Source organism: Taudactylus pleione, unplaced genomic scaffold (genome assembly GCF_031769625.1).
Source record: "Taudactylus pleione unplaced genomic scaffold, aTauple2 ptg000085l, whole genome shotgun sequence".
Lineage (NCBI taxonomy): Eukaryota > Metazoa > Chordata > Amphibia > Anura > Myobatrachidae > Taudactylus > Taudactylus pleione.
The window spans coordinates 14,859,906-14,884,880 of record NW_028284487.1 but is presented as its reverse complement, the minus strand read 5'-3'; the positions used below and the strand labels follow the sequence as shown (position 1 = coordinate 14,884,880).

The window sequence follows — 24,975 nt, the reverse complement described above, 5'->3', positions numbered from 1 at the left end:
TACTTGCAGAAGAGGACGTGATCTACGCATAGGAGAGGTGAGTATGGATTTTTTTTTTCAGGTACACCCCTATGTATTACTTAGGATACTAGGTGAGTATGTGTGAGTGTGAGTGTGCATGTATGTTTTATTAAAATTATAGTTTCACAGTGTCAGTTTGTTTATTTACGTATTTCTTTAGTTGTGGAACTACAAGTGCCAGCGGGCCCGTAATGCCCCGCATGCTGGTATTTGTGTTTCTCCAAATACCAGCATGCAGGGGAGGCTTGCTGGTACTTGTGGTTCTATAAATAAAGACAATATGGAAAATTTAAGTTTACACTTTACACTATCAACCCGGCACCCACCGCCCTAGGGTGCCGGGGATAGCCTTGGGATATCAGTCTAGGCCTGGGGTGCCCTGGAGTGGGGTACCCCTTTATTGGGGGGGTACCCAACTCCCCAGGAATCCCCGGCCTGGACTGACTAGCAGTCAGGGATAATGCTTTGGCCGGGGAAACCGGTGAAAGGTTTTCCCTGGCTGTGGCATTATCCCCCTGCTAGAAAGAGTTTGGTGCTGGTTCTGGAATTTTCAGGGGACCCCTACTCGTTTTGTCCCCTGATTTTCCAGAACCAGCTCAACAAAGCCCTGTGCTGGTTCTTAATATAGAGGGGCCCCCTACGCATTTTGGCCCCTGTATTTTTAGAACCAGAACAGGCTTTATAAAGCCCGGGGCTGGTTATGCTTTCGGGAGGGGGTGCACGTCATTTTTTTTTAATTAAAAACATTTAACATAAGTACATACAGAAACATGTACATATCTCATGGATATGTGCATGTTTCTGTGTTAATCTGACCTGCTCAGGATGTACTCGCTAGCCTGAAGCAGGTCTATTATTTGGGGACTTTTGGTAATCTTTTTTTTGCGAGTCTGAAACAGACACTCTATTACATTGGGCGAGTTGATTGTTTTCAATGTGAAAACATCTGGATGTGAGTTTGAGAATGGAGAGTTTGGGTAACTGAAAAATGCGAGTTTTAGTGAACAGACACCCTATTACATTGGAGAGTTGTGAAAAATTGCGAGTTTAGCACCAAACTCGCAATTTACCAAAACAGACACCCTATTACATTTGGCCCATAGTCTTTGATATTATTATTAGATAAAAAGGGGATAGGTACTAAAGGGCAAGGGCCTGTAATATGTCTTCTAATTTGAATAATGTATAACTTGAACATTTAATGAATATATTGTTTTCCCTGTGTTGTACCAGAAATGGCTCTGAGGCTGGTTAATGGAAGTAATCGATGTGCCGGACGTGTGGAGATCTTCTATAAGGGAACTTGGGGAACAGTGTGTGATGACCTGTGGGATATGAATGATGCAGAAGTGGTATGCCGGCAAGTAGGTTGTGGAAAGCCAATTGCATTTTATGGAAATGCCCATTTTGGCCAAGGAAAAGGGGAGATTATTTTAGATGACGTGACCTGTCAAGGAAATGAAATTCTTTTGTGGAACTGCTCCCACTATGGGCTGGGCTCACACAACTGTGGTCATCATGAAGATGCTGGAGTCACCTGCTCAGGTATGTACAGTATACTGTGAGGATAAGATTCATGTCCTAATAGTAAATAACATGGAAAAATTTTCTAAACATAAATTATGAACAGCAATAACATTTTAGAAAATGTTATTTGTCATCTATATATTGTGTATTTTTGTATAAAATATCATCTACTGTAATTTATATTTCACTTAACATACAAGTAGTCTGGTTCCTCTTACAGTACTACCAGTAACCATGCATTCACCGACCATAAGTGTCAAAAACTTACCACTGTGGTTCTCCCAGTTGTAGGAGTTTAGTTCTTGTCATCAACAGGGTCCATCACCAGCACCTGGAACAGGGGTGTCTTAGGAGAGCAGGGGGCCCATGTGCATTCCCTGTCCGGGGCCCTCTCCTCTCTTACTGGCAGCCACCATTTTCCCAGCGATTTCCTCACTGCGCATGCGCAAAACACTGGAAAAATGGCAGCTGCAGCCATTTTCCAGTGGTTTGAGCAGCGCTGAGACACCAAACACGGGACCTTGGAGAGGTAAGTTTTAGAGAATATGGGTGCAGGGTGTGCAGTGCAGGCCCCCCCAGGACCCCGGGGCCCGTGTCACCGCACACCCTGCATCCATTATAGATACACCCCTAACCTGGAACATCATAAATGTGGGAGGTGTGTGTAGCTGCTGCACCACCTCTTCACTGCTGACTGTGCCTAAGCACTTTTTCTGGATCAGGACTGCAGGGAAACAGGCAGATAGTTGAATAAGACCGCAATGTTTAACACAGGTTAACTGTGACTCAGTGGCATCATGAGGGGGGTGCGGGCCGCACCCGTGTCTCACCCTCGGAGGGGGTGACACCAAACTGTTGGCTTCTCTGCAGTGACAGGAGCCATGTGCTGCAGTGTGACATGCTCCTGTCATAGAAGAGGAGCCGACAGTGCAGACTGCCCAGTCTCCAGGGGCAGCTCAGCATCTCCGGTAATGCTGGGCTGCTCCCGGGGTGATGTTATCAGGATCCCCGATGAGGCCACGCCCCGTTTATTTATGTCACACCCCCTTTTCAGCCAGGGGTTATCTAGAGTGCACACCGGGTGACGCCTCTGCATATACTCCTTGACTTTACAGTCTTTATTTACCTGTAACCGCTGGACAAATGCCAGAACTGCAACACGTGGCTCAGTGGCTGGCTGCGATGGTACTCGATGTTACCGATGGTTTGCAGTCTTGCTAAGGATTACGGATGTGTGTAAGGTAAAGTGGGAGTCCTTAGGTTGTGCTGCAACGGCATAGCGATCACAATGGATTAGCATACTATCACAGTGAGACTGCGTGCATAATCGCTATTGCAATCGCAGTTGTGATAGGTAGTGAATCAGGCCCATAATCAGGTATATGATTAACCAATCATAACACACAGGTGATAATAATCATCATTTTCTTATGTAGGTTAAAACATAGTCATTAACTGAACAGAAACAGCTGTGTAGGTAACATGGAGTGCAGAAAAATGGCAGCACGTGGTCTGGTCTGATGAGTCAAAAATGTTAATACTTGGCTGTAACAGAAGGCAGTTTGTTTGCCAAAGGGCTTGAGAGTGTTACAATAATGAGTATCTGCAGGCAACAGTGAAGCATGGTGGAGGTTCCTTGCAAGGTTGGGGCTGCATTTCAGCAAATGGAGTTGGGGATTGGTCAGGATTAATGGTGTCCTCAATGCTGAGAAATGCAGGCAGGTACTTATCAATCATGCAATACCATCAGGGAGGCGTCTGATTGGCCCCAAATATATTCTGCAGCAGGACAATGACCCCAAACATAGAACTATCTTAAGTGTAAAGAAGAACAAGGAATCCTGTAAGTGATCATATGGCCCCCACAGAGCCCTGATCTCAACATCATCAAGTCTGTCTGGGATCACATGAAGGGACAAAAGGATTTGAGCAAGCCTACATCCACAGATCATCTGTGGTTAGTTCTCCAAAATGTTTGGACAACCTCCCTGCTGAGTTCCTTCAAAAACTGTGTGCAGGAGATCCTGTACCATTGGTTCCATTTCTATATCCTGTACCAGCGATTCCATTCCGATATCCTGTACCATTGGTTCCAGTCCGATATCCTGAACCATCGGTTCCAGTCCGATATCCTGTACTATCGGCTCCAGTCCAATAACCAGTATGATCGATTCCATTCTGATACCCTGTATTACCGGTTCCAGTCCACAAACCAGCATCATCGGCTGCAGTCCAATAACCAGTTCCATCCTGGTGATCCAGATATCCAGTCGCATTTCGGTTCCATTCCGGTGCTTCAGCATCCAGTACAGTCCAATGCTATTCCGGCTGTACTTCCAGCATCCTTACTCATTAGCAGCCATAATTCGGCTTCCGTTTATACTCCAACCAGGTCCTATGAGCAGAAACTACATTAAACCAGCCAGTTTCCAGAAACCCACTCCCACCAGAGGGCCTGATTCAGTACGGATCGCAACTGCGATTGCCACTGCAATTACGCATGCAGTCTGACTGCAATGATATGCTAATCCATTGCGATCGCTATGCAGTCGCAGCACAACATAAGGACGCCCCCCTTACCTTACACACATCCATAATGTTTAGCAAGACTGCAAAACCCTCGGTAACATCGAGTACAATCGGAGCCTCACACACACTTGCACAAGGTCTGACCTTACTCAGGAATTGCTAACCTCAGCGCAGCTGCGTATGGCATCTCAGTGGATAATTTATGCACGCCCATGCAATGGCATTGAAACGCATTGGCATCCCCTGTCACCTCCCTCAAATGGTATTTCCTGTCAATCATGGGTCTGCGTAGTCACTACGATCACAGTCCCGATCGCAGTGACTAGTTTGCACACGCGCACTGCGATGCATACGCATGAGCAGAATGCAACAATCGCCCGATTGCATGCATAATCGCAGTTGTGATCCTTGCTGAATCAGGCCCAGAGACCCAAGTACGGACCCGCAGACAAATCCCAACACGTCAGTGACACTGCTACTGATTATTTTTATTTTGTTATAACACTTTGGATTCCTTGGGAGAATATTTGTGACAGGGGCAATAGTGTATGTTGTTCATCTTGGGGTAAATTTACTAAGCTCGAATGACATAGAAGGCGTCAAAATCGTCCGTGAACTGCATACTGGGAATTTACTACAGGCTAAACTCTACCGACTTTGCTCCATTCGATGTCTAATTCTTGGCAGAAAACACCCGCAAATTGGACGGTAACATGTTTTCGGACACATAGACCATCGATTCAACTCGGCAGCCTTTTGCCATAGACATCAATAGGACCGCAAAATTTACTAAGGATTCGAATTTGTCATCGCGGCCAAAATATAGGGAAAATCGACCACAAAAGACTCAAAAACTAACCCAAATAGAAATCTCAAATAGAACAGCAATTCGAGTTTGACATATGAACATACTTAACCATCACAGACAACTCTGCATGCATGGATCAGGGAGATCCGTGATGCATGCACCTGTGTGTAAAAAAAATAAACACAGATGCATGAATGGACCAGTGAGATACGTCTGTGCTTCTATGTTGGGCTGTAGATTGCTAGTGTATGGAGATGATCAGCAGCTTTACAGACCATTACTAGTAAAATGATGGGCCTTCCAAGGTTGGAATATCTGTGTTTGAAGAAAATGATCTGCGAATCACTGAAAAAGATCTGTAATGTATGGGCACAGATTGCTAGATTGGGAAATCCTAATATCGGGCAATAAATCATCAAATTGTTCAATTGTGGTTTTCAGTTTGCTGATGTTTGGGGGCATTTAATCCAACATGTTGGACAATCTGATTTAACAATTCCAATCACTTTTTGCTTGCAATCTGTGATCTGTGAAGCCCATACATTGCAGATTTTTTTATACAATCATTTGCAAATTGCAGAATTGACACAATTGATTGCTGATGTACATGTATGGGGGCCTTTACTTGATTAAAGTATTATTGTTTGTAGATCTCTAGATTTTTGGCCATTTATGTTAAAATGATAATGTCACCCAAACCTTAAAATGTATTGTGGGTGGAGTACAACAAGTTTAAAATATAACTGAATGCTTATTGCCTGATACACTCTGCCCATTGGCTTTGCCCATAGTCCCAAGCTATACTCCAACCTTCACTTCCCACTCACACTGCTTTTATTCCTAAATTCCGGATCTGACCTGGAGGTTGGAACAGGGTTCCAAACCGGATCAGACCCAGAATTTAGCCAGCGCTAAACCCAGGATATTCCCGAGTCGGTGCCGTTCACACCGGGGCCGGGTCTGCAGTGACCCAGATTTTTCCGGCGTTGAAGTGGACGCTTTTAGATGACGTCATCAGAACAGGCATCAGTGCTCCTTTCCCGAGAACATTTTATTTAGGTGAATCCAGTGAATTGAGCATAGCTTTGTTTTTTTATTTTTGTTTTAAGTTCTTGTACGTTTCCTGTTTTGTGTGGAGTTTTCCTTTAAGGCACACATGATACTGCTATTTGTAGGAAATATCAGAGTATTATAAACATATAAAAAAAAAAATAACATTAAATAACAAGGTATAATTTGTGTGGGTACTGCATAAATAATTTACTAAGATTGATGTTGGAAACTGACCAACCCCAAAAAGTGTCAAAGTAAGCTCAGCAGTGAAGGTGTTAATTTATAATTTACAATTTATCGCTTAATGTAATAAATAGTTTTGTATTAACTCTGTCTCTTCCGGTATTGTATCTGGCTGGATATGTAATAAGTCCCTCTGATATTAGGGGAAGAACAAAGCTTGGAGAGAGATAAAGTGGAGAGAGATAAAGTACCAACCTATCAGCTCCTAACTGTCACTTTACAGGCTGTTTTGAAAAATGACAGAAGCTGGTTAATAGATACTTAGGGGTATATTTACTAAAGTGATAGTTTTTAGAAGTGGAGATGTTGCCCATAGCAACCAATCAGCTTCTACTTAACATTTAACTTGCACCTTCTAGAAGATAATAGCTAGAATCTGATTGGTTGCTATGGGCAACATCTACCCTTCTAAAAACTCTCACTTTAGTAAATGTACCCCTTTATCTGTCTCCACTTTATCTCTCTCCAAACTTTTATAACTATTTTCCATAGTTGCTACTCCATATAATTTCATGTATCCTCCATATCCATTCTTTTAGTTACACATAATATATTACGTTTTCCTATTTTAACTAAAGAATTAAGTAATGTCTATATAAAATATTCTATGGCTGACGATTTTCCTCTTTGGTGTTCACACCTGTTATAGCGGAATCCACTACAGGAATTACTGGTGAGTTATGATATATTTTTGTCTGATCTTTGAGTTATATTACACATAAATATATTACATGTTTTCCTATATAGGGCCGTATTCAATTTGAGGCGTTAAGTCCGGAGTCGCGGTAATTTACCGCCGATGACGTCATTATCGCCTGTTTTAATTTTACCCCATATTCAATTTGAAAGACTTTCCACCTAGGCGGAAAGTCAATGCAATGTAATAGGCGGTAAAGTATCGTCTATGAATGGCAGGCATTAAAAAGTGCAGAATTGGGGTTTTGGGGTGCAACATTTCGGGAACCCCCGTGAAGCCGTAAGACAGTTCCCCAAAGGTAATCTGTGTCAAAAAAAATTTTGACAAAAATTAAGGACACCCCAAAAATTTACTTTGAAAACGGGGGCGAAAAAAAAAAGAATTGGGGTGCAAACTTAAAAAATAGCAAACTTGACTCTGGGGGGGGTCCCCAAGTATGCCCCAAGTGTTTTTTTGATTGCAGGTGTTTGCGGCAGGTGGGTTTTTCACGATTTTTGAAAGTAATTTTAGCAACTTTAAAATATGCTGAACTCCATTTTCAAGTACCCCAAATTAGATGGGCATAGTTGTTTTGCCCTAAAAAACCTTCTAAATGCTCTTCTACATCACCTTATTCAAAGCCACATTTATGCACCTGCCACTGCTATTAGAAACCCCGACTTCCTTCAGGAGTTAAAAATGGGGTACCCTTTATCATCCTCTATGTCTACACATCTTTAGGGGGGTCCCTAGAATATTTCCCGAAAATTCCCGTTTTGTTTAACCTGTAAAAAAAGGGGTAAAAATTTACAAAAAAAATGACATAAGGTCCCCCCCAAAAGCCAAACCAGCCCCAGGCTTGCCAGCCAGTGGTGGTTTCTAAATATATGGGGAACAAAAAGTGTAGGGTTCCACCGTATTTTAGAAACCAACCCAAGGCTACATGGACCAGTTCTGGTTTTAAATATAGGGCTAAAAAAAACGTGGGGATCCCGACCGGGGTGTAATGCCACAGTCCGGAGACCCAATCACCAGGGCTCCAGGTCCAAAGCATTAGCACAGCAAATCGGTCAGCGCAATCCGGTGATCTCGGGGGAGTCAGGGATCCCCCTAAGAAAGGTCCCCCCCTCCCGAGCACCACAGGCTTACGGTGAAGCCTGGGGCTCTTCCCCATACCCTTGGCTTGGTGGGTATGGAGGTAATGGAGGGGGCAAATAATGTAAAACTATTGTGTTTTACAGTAGAACTAGAAGTGCCAGCATGCCTGCCATTTTGCACTTGTGGAACAACAAGTGCCAGCAGACATGTGGCACCTGTAACTTCACTGTAAAATAAATAGTTAAAAAAAGACAAAACACACACCCCGTGACAGTATAACTTTATTACACACACCTACCCATTCACACATACTTACCTATACCAGATGTATCTGTCCCCTTGTCCAGTAGAATATACTTAAAACATGGCTCTGCAAAGAAAAATTCATACTCACCTATATCCTGGCGCTGGTCTCCGCAGTAATCCAGGTACTAGGCAGAACAAAAAAACAAGTATACACGATCCACGCAACAGATATCAGTATGTGTGTTGCCACACATACTCATAGCTCCCGAATGCCAGCTGACGGAACATGCTGATAGCTGTTGCGTGGAACTTTTATATTCATTTTTTGTTTTGACAAATACCTGGTTTACTGCTTAGACCAGCACCAGGATATAAGTGATTCCCCGACTCCTCCGAGATCACCGGCTTGCGCTGAATGATTTGGGGTGCTAATGCTTTGGACCTGGAGCCCCGGTGATTGGGTCTCTGGGCTGTGGCATTACACCTCGGTCGGTTGGGTCTGGTGCTGGTCTTAAATATAGAGGGATCTCCACGTGTTTTTTACCCCTATATTTAATACCAGGACTGGTCCCTGCAGCCTTGAGTTGGTTTCTAAAATACGGTGGAACCCTACACTTTTTCTTCCCTTTTTTTTAGAAACCACCACTGGCTGGCAAGCCTGGGGCTGGTTTGGCTTTTGGGGGGGGACCTTAAGTCATTTTTAAAAAAAAATTGTACTTCTTTTTTTTACAGGTACATCCCAATGGGAATTTTTGGGAAATATTCTAGGGACCTCCCTAAAGATGTGTAGACATGGGGGATCACTATGAGTACCCCCATTTTTAACTCCTGAAGGAAGTCAGGGTTTCAAATAGCCGTGGCAGGTGCATTTTTGCAGAAATAAAAAAAAATGCGTTTTGGGACTTAAAAATATGCTAGTACCCATTTTCATGTACCCCAAATTTGATGGGACCATTTTTAAAAACGAAAAAAATAAGCTAATTGCTCTTCTGCATCACTTCTTCAAAGTCGGGAAAAAAAAACACCTGCTGCGGCTATTTAAAAACCCGACTTTCTTTTGCAGCCAAAAACGGGGGTACCCATAGTGATCCCCCATGTCTGGACATCTTTAGGGGGGTCCTAGGATTATTTCCCGAAAATTCCAGTTTTTTTAACGCTGATCCAAGTATCGCCGGGTCCCGTTTTCGCCTACTTTCAAATTTAATATAATGGGATACGCGGGCAATCGTGCAATACTTTAACGCCTACAAAACAGGCGAAGGCAGCGTTAAGTTCGGGCCGCGTTAAATTATCTCGGCTCGGCTCAAATTGAATAATACTTGCTGACATTTCGTCAGGGGAATCCGGGAGGGGGCTGGCAGGTCCGTCCAGCAGGGAGGATGGGGGCGGATCAAATAGGCGGAGCGGGGGCGTGCCGACACGAACGCATCATAGTGGCCCCGCACCCGGCTTTATAATGCCAATATTACTGGCATTATAAGGCAGGGGGCGGGGCTACAATGATGTGATTCAGCGGGAATCGCGTCATCACACCCCCACACTGCCCACTTTTGCGGCTGGCGTGGGGATTAGCAGGGTGCCGGCATCCATTCCGGGGACCTTGCCTAGTCTTGCGGGGTGTCGGGAGCGGCACCCGATTTTCGGGAGGCGCCCGACAGTCCCGGGAGAGTAGGCAAGTATGAATTGAATATGGGCCTTAAACTATAGAAATAAAAGTAATGTCTAATTAACACATTTCTTGGCTGATGATTTTCCTCATTAGGGTCCCAGTCAGTGTCCAATAAGGCAGAGTACAATAGTCTGAATTATATAAACAGTCAGTTTCCAAATCATATAACTACATGTTTGTTATGAAACCCTATTAGGTTTATACTTTAAGGTACATTTTCAGTTCTGGTACAGGGTCTTCTGTGCTGGAGTACCCTATAGCAATTGGCCCTTGATTAATGTATTATTGTCTACTCTATAGACATTTGGCCATTTATGTTAAAATAATTAATCAACCCAAATATAAAAAATATTTTGGGTGGAATACAGAATGTTTTAAACATAAACTGAAAGCTTATTGACTGATACACTCTGCTCACTGGCTCTGCCCACAGTTCCAAGCTGCACTCCAACCTCTACTTCCCATTCAGATTAAGTTGAACAGGCATCAGTGCTCCTTTCCCGAGAACATTTTATTTAGGTGAATCCAGTGAAAAGATCATGTTTGTTTTTTGTGAAAAAAAAACACACACATAGGCTGCCACAGTAAAAAGACACACATACAGATGTGTCCTCTTGCATCCTTGCCGCTCGCACTGCAAACGTGCGTATGCCTCGTGCCATGCAATTAGCAGCGGCTGCGCGCACCTTGGTACGCCATGCTGCGCACTACGTTTGCACCATGTAATCCTATGGGGTCTTATGCAGACACGCGACTCGCGACATGCATGTTGCGATTTGCCGCACAAGCGCCAAAGATGCAACTGGACATAACTGTAGGCCGCCACAGGAAAAAACACACACTTAGGCCCCAACAGGGAAAAAGCACACACATTGGACCCAACACAGAAAATACACACACATTGGTCCCAACAGGGAAAATACGCACACATTGGTCCCAACACAGATAATACACACACATTGGTCCCAACAGGGAAAATACACACACATTGGTCCCAACAGGGAAAATACACACACATTGGTTCAACCTGGAAAATATACACACATTGGACCCAACAGAGATAATACACACACATTGGTCCCAACAGGGAAAATACACACACATTGGTCCCAACAGAGAAAATACGCACACATTGGTCCGAACAGAGAAAATACACACACATTGGTCCCAACAGAGAAAATACACACACATTGGTCCCAACAGAGAAAATACACACACATTGGTCCCAACATGGAAAATACACACACATTGGTCCAACTGGGCAAATACACACACATTGGTCCCAACAGGGAAAATACACACACATTGGTCCCAACAGGGAAAACACACACACATTGTCCCCAATAGGTAAAATACACACATTGGCCGCCACAGGAAAAAACACACACATTGGTCCCAACAGGGAAAATACACACACATTGTCCCCTAAAGGAAATAACACATATAGGCTGCCACAGGAAAAAACAAACACATTGTCCCCTATGGAGTAAGAAAACAGGAAAAACAGACACACATAGGCCTCCACAAGAAAAACAGAGACATTGTCACATTTGAAAGCAGTAGCCAATCCGCTGAACAAAGTCGTCTGAAAGTGGAAGTCAATCCTGCCCACTGTTCTAGCGTCCGCAGATGCAGCCGTCATCATTAGTATCAGCACTAGCCCCATGCTAGGTGCAAGAGATCCTTCTATAACCGACATCCCTTACCCGTATGCACAACTCAGAATCACACAGAGCGCCTGATTCAGAGCCGGACGCTCTGACAAGAGCGCTCGCTCTGAATCAGGGCCCTTCTACCTATTATTGGAGCGGCCTCCTGGCCGCTCGCATAGCTGTGGGTGACCACCCACAGCTTATGCGAGCAGCCAAAAAGATGGTCGCGATGGTCAAGACCATCGCGACCATCGGGCTTGCGACGAGACCCTGCGGTAGGGTCTCGCTGCCGCAAGCTCAGGAGTGCTTTTGGCTCTATCAGAGCCAAAAGCACTCCCACTGACATCACTAGTGATGTCAGTGTGGCCGGCCTCAGACGGTAGGCGTTCCCATGGGGACGCCTCCATCTGGGCAGCAATGCCCCCAGGTCGCCCACCAAAGGGGGCGTGCTGTCACTCCCCATCGACAGCACGCCCCCTTTGGTGCGAGACCCATAGCGACGGCTTGGCCATCGCTATTCGGGTCTCGCGCATGTGCACGACGGAGCTCCCTCCGTCGTGCGCATGCGCACTAGGGCACTATCGACCCGCTTGCGAGCACTCAGCGCTCGCTAGCGTGTCTGATTCAGGCCCAGAGATGTATATACACACCCATGACACTCCCAGAGCCGAGACATGTGTCTTGATATCACCCAGTTGTTGCCAGAAATGCTGACTTCATGCTGGTCTCCATTTGCACAAGATGCGTCATGCACACACCTATTTGCTCCTGCGGACACATTGCGTGACTCATGTGTACCCTGTTTTGCAATTCTGATGCATGCGCAGTTGGCCCGAAAACGGGCGATGTGTCTGTTTATTTCACAGATGCTGTTGACTCAGAAACAGGCCCTTAGTGTAATTAGGACTTTTTTTCTCTCAACTCCTTACACTCCTCCCAAATGTATTTGTTTAAATTTGGTTGCAGCTACTCTTTAGTATAATTACTTTCATATTCTGATTCTAAAGAAGCTACAAGTACTGTAAGGCAAGCTTATGAATCACTATTAGCATCATTGCCTTTAGGGGGTGATTGAGAGTTGTCCGTATTTGGACATAGCAGCGATGCTAGAATATGCTAATGCTACAGGAAGCGTCTAAGGACAAAATACCTCTCCTGCCAGCGTCACAAATCCGAGTGCTGCGTCAGAAGACTCAGCATCGGATTACCATCAGTCATGATGGTCGCTGCCATTGGCCATCTGAGTAAGCCTAAGCTGCTGGAACTGCTCAGTTAGGGCTAGTAAATCTGCATCTGGAGAGGTAACGGGGGGGTGGTTAGAAACGCAGGCGTGTCGGACCGTTGTAAACACTGTTTTCATGGGCATCCATAAATTAGCCTCTGCGTTCATGCTGGCAGTAGGAGCACCCTCTGTGTATCTGGAGACTCACTATGTCTGCGACAGCTGAGACTTACTCAGAAGGCTGATGGCCGGCTGATCTGCCTTCGATGTTTCTGGTTTTGTGCGTGAGCAGTGGACAGGGCTGCCATCAGAAATTGTGGGGCCCCGGACTGGCAAAACAGACAGGGCCCCTTACTTTGGGTGGGAAGACAGTTTGTCAGAGGTGGGCGTTGCAGTGAATATTGTGGGTGGAGGTGTGGCATCAATTGGTGGGTAAACCAGTTTAAAAAAGGGTGTGGATGTGAGAGCAGGGCGAGGGTGTGGTGGTAAGAGCAGTGTGAGGGGGTGAGAGCAGGGTGAGGGGTGAGAGCAGGGTGAGTGTGTGGATGTGAGAGTAGGGTGAGGGGATGAGAGCAGGGTGAGGGGTGAGAGCAGGGTGAGGGTGTGGATGTGAGAGTAGGGTGAGAGGGTGAGGGTGTGGATGTGAGAGTAGGATGAGGGCGTGAGAGCAGGGTGAGAGTGCAGGTTGAGGGTGCTGGGTGAGCGCATGGTGAGAGTGCAGGTTGAGGGTACAGGGTGAGGGGGTGAGAGTGCAAGGTGAGAGGGTGAGAGTGCAGGTTGAGGGTGAGAGTACAGATTGAGGGTGCAGGGTGAGAGCAAAGTGAGGGTGTGATAACAGGGGTCTCTGTACCAGGAATATCTGGATGGTTCTCTAGTGAGAATCCGACATCAGACGGCCGCCGTTCGGCCCCAAACGGGGATCCGAGTCAGGCGGTAAACACCCGAACAGGGTTCGGATGGACTCGGATCCCCAATGTTCGGAGCGGTTCGGATTCCACAGAATCCGAACCGCTCATCTCTACTCTGAATTAGACTTATAGGGCCAAATGTAATAGGTAGTCTGTTTTGGTAAATTGCGAGTTTGATGCTAAACTCGCAATTTTTCACAACTCTCCTATGTAATAGGGTGTCTGTTCATTAAAACTCGCATTTTTCAGAGTTACTAAAACTCTCCAATCTCAAACTCGCATCCAGATGTTTTCACATTGAAAACAATCAACTCGCCCAATGTAATAGGGTGTCTGTTTCAGACTCGCAAAAAAAAGATTACCAAAAGTCCCCAAATAATAGACCTGCTTCAGGCTAGCGAGTACATCCTGAGCAGGTCAGATTAACACAGAAACATGCACATATCCATGAGATATGTACATGTTTCTGTGTGTACTTATGTTAAATGTTATAAAATAAAAAAAAATGATGTGCACCCCCTCCCCAAAAGCATAACCAGCCCCGGGCTTTATAAAGCCTGTTCTGGTTCTAAAAATACAGGGGCCAAAATGTGTAGGGGGCCCCTGTATATTAAGAACCAGCACAGGGCTTTGTTGAGCTGGTCCTGGTTCTGGAAAATCAGGGGACAAAATGTGTAGGGGTCCCCTGAAAATTCCAGAACCAGCACTGAACTCTTTCTAGCAGGGGGATAATGCCACAGCCAGGGAAAACCTTTCACCGGTTTCCCCGGCCAAAGCATTATCCCTGACTGCTAGTCAGTCCAGGCCGGGGATCCTTGGGGAGTTGGGTACCCCCCAATAAAGGGGTAACCCTCTCCAGGGCACCCCAGGCCTAGACTGATAGCCCGGGGCTATCCCCGGCACCCTAGGGCGGTGGGTGCCGAGTTGATAGTGTAAAGTGAAAGTGTAAAATTAAATTTACCATATTGTCTTTATTTGTAGAACCACAAGTACCAGCAAGCCTCCCCTGCATGCTGGTATTTGGAGAACCACAAATACCAGCATGCGGGACATTACGGGCCCGCTGTCAGTTGTAGTTCCACAACTAAAGAAATACGTAAATAAACAAACTTACACCGTGAAAGTATAATTTTAATAAAACATACATGCACACTCACACTCACACTCACACATACTCACCTATTATCCGAAGTAATCCATAGGGGTGTACCTTAAAAAAAAATCCATACTCACCTCTCCTATGCGTAGATCACGTCCTCTTCTCCAAGTAGGCAATCCAGGGGTTAAAATAAAAAAATTAAAAAAAACAAACCATACGGACTAAGCAAAGGTATGTGTGTACATTAGCTGAATGCGGCCAGCCTCTGTCTCTCATAGACGTCTATGGTGAGAAATCCCCATAGCCGTCTATGGTGAGAGCCGCTACATAGTAACCGCAAGATTAATTGATGTTAATCTTGTGGTTACATCAATGATACAATGTCGCAACTTTTTAAAAGTGCGAGAAAGTGCGAGTTTGTACTGTTACTAAAACTGACTACCTATTACATTTGGCTCATAGTCTTTGATATTATTATTAGATAAAAAGGGGATAGGTACTAAAGGGCAAGGGCCTGTAATATGTCTTCTAATTTGAATAATGTGTAACTTGAACATTTAATGAATATATTGTTTTCCCTGTGTTGTACCAGAAGTGGCTCTGAGGCTGGTTAATGGAAGTAATCGATGTGCCGGACGTGTGGAGATCTTCTATAAGGGAGCTTGGGGAACAGTGTGTGATGACCTGTGGGATATGAATGATGCAGAAGTGGTATGCCGGCAAGTAGGTTGTGGAAAGCCAATTGCATTTTATGGAAATGCCCATTTTGGCCAAGGAAAAGGGGAGATTATTTTAGATGACGTGACCTGTCAAGGAAATGAAATTCTTTTGTGGAACTGCTCCCACTATGGGCTGGGCTCACACAACTGTGGTCATCATGAAGATGCTGGAGTCACCTGCTCAGGTATGTACAGTATACTGTGAGGATAAGATTCATGTCCTAATAGTAAATAACATGGAAAAATGTTCTAAACATAAATTATGAACAGCAATAAGATTTTAGAAAATGTTATTTGTCATCTATATATTGTGTATTTTTGTATAAAATATCATCTACTGTAATTTATATTTCACTTAACATACAAGTAGTCTGGTTCCTCTTACAGTACTACCAGTAACCATGCATTCACCGACCATAAGTGTCAAAAACTTACCACTGTGGTTCTCCCAGTTGTAGGAGTTTAGTTCTTGTCATCAACAGGGTCCATCACCAGCACCTGGAACAGGGGTGTCTTAGGAGAGCAGGGGGCCCATGTGCATTCCCTGTCCGGGGCCCTCTCCTCTCTTACTATCAGCCACCATTTTCCCAGCGATTTCCTCACTGCGCATGCGCAAAACACTGGAAAAATGGCAGCTGCGGCCATTTTCCAGTGGTTTGAGCAGCGCTGAGACACCCAACACGGGACCTTGGAGAGGTAAGTTTTAGAGAATATGGGTGCAGGGTGTGCGGTGCAGGCCCCCCCTGGACCCGGGGGCCCGTGTCACCGCACACCCTGCATCCATTATAGATACACCCCTAACCTGGAACATCATACATGTGGGAGGTGTGTGTAGCTGCTGCACCACCTCTTCACTGCTGACTGTGCCTAAGCACTTATTATGGATCAGGACTGCAGGGAAACAGGCAGATAGTTGAATAAGACCGCAATGTTTAACACAGGTTAACTGTGACTCAGTGGCATCATGAGGGGGGTGCGGGCCGCACCCGTGTGTCACCCTCGGAGGGGGTGACACCAAACTGCTGGCTTCTCTGCAGTAACAGGAGCCATGTGCTGCAGTGTGACATGCTCCTGTCATAGAAGAGGAGCCGACAGTGCAGACTGCCCAGCCCCGCCCCCTTTATTTATGCCACACCCCCTTTTCAGCCAGTGGTTATCTAGAGTGCACACCGGGTGACGCCTCTGCATATACTCCTTGACTTTACAGTCTTTATTTACCTGTAACCGCTGGACAAATGCCAGAACTGCAGCTCGTGGCTCAGTGGCTGGCTGCGATGGTACTCGATTTTACCGATGGTTTGCAGTCTTGCTAAGGATTATGGATGTGTGTAAGGTAAAGTGGGAGTCCTTAGGTTGTGCTGCAACGGCATAGCGATCACGATGGATTAGCATACTATCACAGTAAGACTGCGTGCATAATCGCTATTGCATTCGCAGTTGTGATAGGTAGTGAATCAGGCCCATAATCAGGTATATGATTAACCAATCATAACAAACAGGTGATAATTAGGGGTGTGCCCCGGCCACTTTTCGTGTTTTGTGTTTTGGTTTTGGGTCTGGATCTTTCTTCGTGTTTTGGATCTGGATTGGTTTTGCCAAAACCACCCTTCCGTGTTTTGGGTTCTGGGTTTTGTGTTTTGGATCTGTATTTTTTTTTAAAAAAGCATAAAAACAGCTAAAATCACAGAATTTGTGGGTTTTTCTGCTCCTATGCTATTATTAACCTCAATAACTTTCATTTCCACTCATTTCCAGTCTATTCTGAACACCTCACACCTCACAATATTGTTTTTATGGCCAAATGGTTGCACCGAGGTAGCTGGATGACTATGCTAAGAGATACGAGTGGGCGGCACAAACACGTGGTCCATCTAGGAGTGACACTGCAGTGGCAGACAGGATGGCAGTTTGAAAAACTAGGCCCCAAACAGTACATACTGCAAAGAAAAAAAAGAGGTGCAAGATGGAATTGTCCTTGGGCCCTCCCACCAACCCTTATGTTGTATAAATAGGACATGCACACTTTAACAAACCAATCATTTCAGCGCCAGGGTCTGCCACATGACTGTGGCTGAAATGATTGGTTCGTTTGGGCCCCCACAAAACAAGCTGGCAATTAATGTGTCCCTGCACAAACTGGCTCTACGGAGGCAAGATGTCGTCCTCATCCTCCTCATCCACCGATTCCTTGGATAAAACAGGAAAAAGGGATTTAGGTGACCCTGGACTGCTTACGGTCTGAGCCAAAGTTTCTGAACTTGACAGTAACGTTTTATGAACGCGCTGCAGGTGCCGTATAAGGGAGGATGTTCCTAGGTGGTTAACGTCCCTACCCCTACTTATTTCACCTTTACATATGGTACATATGGCAAGACAGTTGTTGTCTGGATTTGGATAGAAATATTGCCAGACCAAAGAGGTGGAATGTTTGGTCTTCTGCCCAGGCATGACCGTGATGGGCTTTTTCATCCCACGGACAGCAACTGTCTCCCCCGGAGCCTGATTTAAACAAACCACATCACCATCAGAATCCTCCTCGCCAACTTCCTCCTCAGTGCCAGCTACACCTGTATCCTCATCCTGTTGTACTTCAACAGTGACATCTTCAATTTGCATATCAGCAAGTGGACTGTGGGTGCTCCTTTCAGCACTTGCAGGGGGCGTGCAAATAGTGGAAAGAGCCACCTCTTCCCGTCCAGTGCTGGGAAGGTCAGGCATCGCAACCGCCACCACACTTGGACTCTCCTTGGGGATTTGTGATATCTTCTTAGAATGCACAGTTCTTCACTGTGCTTTTGCCAGCTTAACTCGTTTGATTTTTTTAGTGGGAGGAGGGCTTCCGTGTCGTAAATGGCTTATTGGCAAGTTTACGGTTCTCTTCAGATGATTTAAATATTTTTTTCAAGGTCATTTTCCTGAACTTTGTCATTTGGGATTGTATGTGCCCTCTACTATGACATTGGGCATCGGCCTTGGCAGACGACGTTGATGGCATGTTATCGTCTATGTCATGACTAGTGGCAGCAGCTTCAGCACTAGGAGGAAGAGGTTCTTGATCTTTCCCTATTTTATTTTTATCGGAGAAAGTTTGGTCCTCCATTTATGTTATATTGATATATACGTGCGGCTAAGGCGCACACAAACACAGAAAATAATTTTTTATTTTTGTTGTAGACTAGTGCACTTTGTGGGTTACACCACCCTTTAAGAAATGAGCCAGCCGGCCCTTTACTTATGGGACACAGACGCACGCTTGGCACTACTTTGTTGATGCACATGCGGCTACTGCGCACACAATTCACAAACACAGAAAATATTTTTTTATTTGGTTTGGACTGGAGTGTACTTTGGGGGTTACAGCACCCTTTACCGGTCAAGCCAGGCGGCCCTTTACTTATGACACAGGCGCACGCTTGGCACTACTTTGTTGATGCACGTGCGGCTACTGCGCACACAATTCACAAACACAGAAACAAATTTTTTATTTGGTTTGGAGTGTACTTTGGGGGTTACAGCACCCTTTAATGGTCAAGTCAGCCGGCCCTTTACTTATGACACAGGCGCACGCTTGGCACTACTTTGTTGATGCACGTGCGGATACTGCGCACACAATTCACAAACACAGAAAATATTTTTTTATTTAGTTTGGAGTGTACTTTAGGGGTTACAGCACCCTTTAACGGTCAAGCCAGCCGGCCCTTTACTTATGACACAGGCGCACGCTTGGCACTACTTTGTTGATGCACGTGCGGCTACTGCGCACACAATTCACAAACACAGAAAATATTTTTTTATTTGGTTTGGACTGGAGTGTACTTTGGGGGTTACAGCACCCTTTAATGGTCAAGCCAGGTGGCCCTTTACTTATGACACAGGCGCACGCTTGGCACTACTTTGTTGATGCACGTGCGGCTACTGCGCACACAATTCACAAACACAGAAAAATTTTTTTTATTTGGTTTGGAGTGTACTTTGGGGGTTACAGCACCCTTTAATGGTCAAGTCAGCCGGCCCTTTACTTATGACACAGGCGCACGCTTGGCACTACTTTGTTGATGAACATGCGGATACTGCGCACACAATTCACAAACACAGAAAATATTTTTTTATTTAGTTTGGAGTGTACTTTGGGGGTTACAGCACCCTTTAACGGTCAAGCCAGCCGGCCCTTTACTTATGACACAGGCGCACGCTTGGCACTACTTTGTTGATGCACGTGCGGCTACTGCGCACACAATTCACAAACACAGAAAATATTTTTTTATTTGGTTTGCACTGGAGTGTACTTTGGGGGTTATAGCACCCTTTAATGGTCAAGCCAGGCGGCCCTTTACTTATGACACAGGCGCACGCTTGGCACTACTTTGTTGATGCACGTGCGGCTACTGCGCACACAATTCACAAACACAGAAATTTTTTTTTATTTGGTTTGGAGTGTACTTTGGGGGTTACAGCACCCTTTAACGGTCAAGCCAGCCGGCCCTTTACTTATGACACAGGCGCACGCTTGGCACTACTTTGTTGATGCACGTGCGGCTACTGCGCACACAATTCACAAACACAGAAAAATTTTTTTTATTTGGTTTGGAGTGTACTTTGGGGGTTACAGCACCCTTTAACGGTCAAGCCAGCCGGTCCTTTACTTATGACACTGGCGCACGCTTGGCACTACTTTGTTGATGCACGTGCGGCTACTGCGCACACAATTCACAAACACAGAAAAAATATATTTTTTTTAGCACTTGGGGGGAGCACCCCTGATGGACAGAGCACCCCCTGGACAACACTACAGCACCCCTTTAGGACTGGGACACTGCACAGGACTTTGGAGTGGACACAGCCCCTATGGACAACTGACTGCACAACACTGTCCAGCCAGCCCCTATGGACTTTGAAGTAGTGGACACAGCCCCTATTAACAACAGCAGCACAGCACATCACAGCCAGCCCCTATGGACTTTGAAGTAGTGGACACAGCCCCTATGGACAACAGCAGCACAGCGCAGCACAGCACAGCACAACACTACTCTGCACTACACTACACTACACTACACAGCCCAGCCAGCCCTAACTCCCACCCTCCCTCTTCACTGTCCACAGCCGAGTGAGAAAATGGCGCTGACGCAGGTACCTTATATAGGATCCAAAACCCGCGAGACTCGGAAGGCGGGATGATGACGTTTTGCCTCGATTTCAGAAGCCGAGTCAGGCGGGAAAAGTCGAGCCTGACTCGGATCGGACTCGGATCGGGGGGGCTCGGGGGGGTTCGGATTTCAGAAATCTGAACCCGCTCACCCCTAGTGATAATAATCATAATTTTCATATGTAGGTTGCAACATAGTCATTAACTGAACAGAAACAGCTGTGTAGGAAGCTTAAAACTCGGTGAGGAACAGTCAAACTCTGCTACAAAGGTGAGGTTGTGAAAGACAGTTTCATGTCACAGGTCATACACCATGGCAAGACTGAGCACAGCAACAAGACACAAGGTAGTTATACTGCATCAGTAAGGTCTCTACCAGGCAAAGATTTCAAAGCAGACTGGGGTTCAAAGATGTGCTGTTCAAGCTCTTTTGAAGAAGCACAAAGAAAAGGGCAACCTTGTGGACCGTAGACGCAGTGGTCAGTCAAGGATACTTAGTGCATCAGATGAAAGACACATCGGGCCAAATGTAATAGGGTGAGAGTTTAGAAAATGTGAGAGAAATGCAATAAAATCCCCATCGGCATATAATGCGTGCAACCTTAAAGTTATTTAACCAACTTAAATAAAATAAAGAGACAGACCGAGTATATATGTGATCAAAAATATATGGTCAGCTTTATTTATTTTACAATCAGAGTATGGTGGCATAAGAAAGAACGGCCAGTAACCTGACGCCCCACACTTAGCTTAGGCAAAGATGTAAAACACTCACTGAACGGGCCACTATCCCAATTCAAGTGTAATAGTGATATAAAACTTGCAAGGGCCGATATCCCTCTCTGGCAAGTGAGACGGTATCCAGCCCCATCCCAATGCACTATTTTAGCCCTCTCCGATGAGAGGTGCCGCTGACCCCAGTAGGGTAAAATCAGCCTAACCAATGCATTGAAGGGGGCGCACCGCTCAAACTGCAGCAAGGTGGACGCTTTATAGATACTGCCGTTCTTTCCCGCCACACATGTTCCCAATGGTGGAATGTGCCCACCACCATACAACTTACTCTCTAAAACCTTCGCACACCGAACAAAAAACACTCTATAAATGAAATTAGTCCCTGCGGGGCATCTTGTACCCCATTAAAGGGCGATGCTCCACAAATCTACCCCCCCCCCAACCATGCACCTACATCACCAGGAAAGGCTAGCACAATATCGGACAAAATTATCATGACATCTGGCCAAAGCCAAGCGACCCACCCTAATCATGAACAAATAGTGAGCCGCAAGTAATGCGACATCTGCCGGCACAAATCATTCCCTCCCAGGTGAATTGCTAAGACCAAAGGAGAACCTAAGTCCTCCGCTGACATCCGTATACAGGGCACTAATGCCTCCCAACCCAAACTAGCAAAGCTGGATGACCTGCCCAAAATATAAACAAGTGTCCGATAAACAAAATGAGCTATAATCCTGTAAACCACCTGCAATACATGAAACATACATGAGTATGGTGATTATGACATATTGCAGAGGGAGGTGATGGGGGGAGGGAAAGGGGGGGAAGGAGGACTTGACCCGAGGTAAAAACCTACAAAAAACCTGCTGGATCTTTTTATATTGCTTAGTAATGTCATTCTCATATTTTTGTTGTTGATTTGTTTACACGAAGTTAAACTATAGCATTAGCCAAACGTTGTCCTAAGCAGGGCAAAAAGTAGGGCAAAATCCCTCGAGATCCCCACCAGGAAGGTGGCAAGTTGGCCGGAGCACTCAAGTCCACAAACAAACATTACACATCATTAGTCCACATGAATATAGGCGTAGGACTTCCATCATCATAGAGCCTGTATCCCCTGCCGAGCTGAGACTGCCAGAAAGACTTTCACTGCTGCCACAAAGCCTGATAGGCAATCAAAGGACTGAGGAGCCAAGGACCGACATGCAAAAACTGTCCATGGTGGCTTGAGAATTGAACAGGGTATCATCTGCGCTGATGACTCCATTCCTGGCAACAACAGAAGGGACAATATCGATCCCTGGGGTGGCGGTAGGAGGGGATCCGGCCACATCGATGTCTGAAATAAAAGAAAAACAGGGGCAGTATCAAAATTCAGGGTCCTTTGCATTAGGCAATGAACCGTATGCGCAGGCACAGCAGTGTAAAGAGCAAACGAGACACAAGGAACAACAGCCTCAAATCATACCTAGCTGCTTAATTAGTGGACTCAGCACGCTGACATATCGGATGCTGGGGGGGGAAACAATGCCAACCCTTGTTGTAAACAGAGCCCCCGACTGTTATGACAGCAGGGGCCTAAAAAACACCCCCCCTGACACAAGCAACACAGCGATGGCTCCTAAATCCAGGAATGTAGTATTCCTCAATATATGCAACCCCGCATAAACACTGACCGAGCTTCTCAAAGCCATTAGGAGACCACTACCCACGGCCCGGGGAAACCCAAGCCAGGGGCGTGTCCCGTTATTACATAGGGCTGTGTATAAGATATGGTGTGCTTAGAAGAACGTTGTATGTGGGGGTGGTGGACTCGGGTCAAACCTGTTTCCCTATATAAGATTTATATATAAATATATGATTAGGTATATATGAATGGGGATCAGATGCAATGTAAGCTGTGTAGCTCACCTAAATCATATGAACATGTATTTGTAAAATAAAAAGGGGGGGGTGCGTGTATAAGATATGGTGTATTTTGAAGAGCATTGCATGTGAGGGTGGACTCGGGTCGAACCTGTATCTGTATATAAAATAAATATATATGATTAGGTCTCAATTGGAATAGGGATGAGACTACCTTGCAAAAATGCCATGCCTAACTCCTACGAACCATATTTGGCATATAAAACATTTTCAACACCAAAATGTAAAGTATAAAATATTCCCAAATGCCAGATACTGAGTCAGAGGAGGAACTGGACCACTGAGGGGATAATAGAAATCATACCAGCAGTTATCACCTAAATGTACCTTATGTATGGCCTCACAATGTATTAGACAAAGCTCTCAAATTAAAACGGTATGGAAAAGCACCCACTCCTGGGTAAGAAAAACCAACCGCAGGCACCAGCTATAGGGAAAGGGCCAGAAAACCCTACGTGAATAAAATGCAATCAACTACCGAAAGTATCAGGGAAAATTATACGGACAAAAGAAAAATTACCCCAGAACGAAGTGGTCCTATGCATGCACGAGCACCGGCTATGGGTAAAGAGCATAAATTACTGTACAGGGATTAATACAATTCAGCTACAGAAAGTAAAAGGGTAAATCATATGGACAAAAGAAAAATGACACACCGACACGTGGTGTTCCTATGCATGCACGCTTATGACCAAAAGGGTGGTCCAAAAATTTTATAATAGAGAAAGCGAGTAAACAAGTGAAGAATAACAGAAGAGGAGGTGATAGACCCCTAATACTTGATTTTAGACTATGAGCCCGTGATACCATTCACAAGCTGACTCCAACTTGAGCGCATGGTCGGAGGGGGAGCGGCACACGCTTCAAGTCCCTACATGGTCATAGGGTCCCAAGACACTCCCAAACTCTATGAAACTTATGGATACCCATGTAATGTAATTTAGTACATTTATGAAATAGAAAGTATGTAATAGCGTGATATTAGTAATATTGTGCAAGAACACATTTGTGATCAATTAACTGATGAATACTCCATGATACATATTTTCCTTATCAACACTTCTCTGCCGCACTTATTTTCTTATCTATGTGCATGACTAAACATGAATGTTTTGCTGTAATAAATGAGTTTAATGGACGATATGGTCATATCAAGATTGAGGTAATTAATTGCTTGTATTAATATTAAATCAATATAACTTCATTGTGCGTACTGACTTATAATTTTCGAATGTTAACCATGTGCATGACTATAACATGAATGTTTGCTGTAATAAATTAATGTCATATAACAAAATCTTAACGCAATAATCTAATAAGGAACCGTGCAGAAGAACCGCAGAACAAAGGGCCAAAGACACCGTGGTTTCTGACATGCTGGCGTACGGCCCTACATGTGTGGAGTTTGTATATTCTCCCTGTGCTTGCGTGGGTTTCCTCCGGGTTCTACGGTTTCCTACCACACTCCAAAAACATACTGGTAGGTTAATTGGCTCCAAACTAGGGATGTGCAGGCTCGGATAGGTTCGAGTTTGCACGCTGAGTTCGGATTTTTCCCTCCAAAAAAACAGAACTCAGAACGAGGCAAAACGTCATCTTGCATGGACAAACATCATCATTCCTGGACAAAAGTCCGAACCTCGGTTATCTTAATGTCACAGAATATGCAAACTTGCATGTTTTTCAGACTCAAAAAAC

At 45.1% G+C, this 24,975-nt stretch overlaps 1 protein-coding gene across 1 annotated transcript in view; it reads left to right on the top strand.

The window, feature by feature from the left end:
* The window catches only part of LOC148532065 (scavenger receptor cysteine-rich domain-containing protein DMBT1-like), a 78,533-nt gene that overhangs the window by 41,394 nt on the left and 12,164 nt on the right, over positions 1–24,975 (top strand). The window contains 2 exon segments of the mRNA XM_088468289.1: positions 1,255–1,575; positions 15,347–15,655. Of these exon segments, the coding sequence (XP_088324415.1) occupies positions 1,255–1,575; positions 15,347–15,655 (630 nt within the window).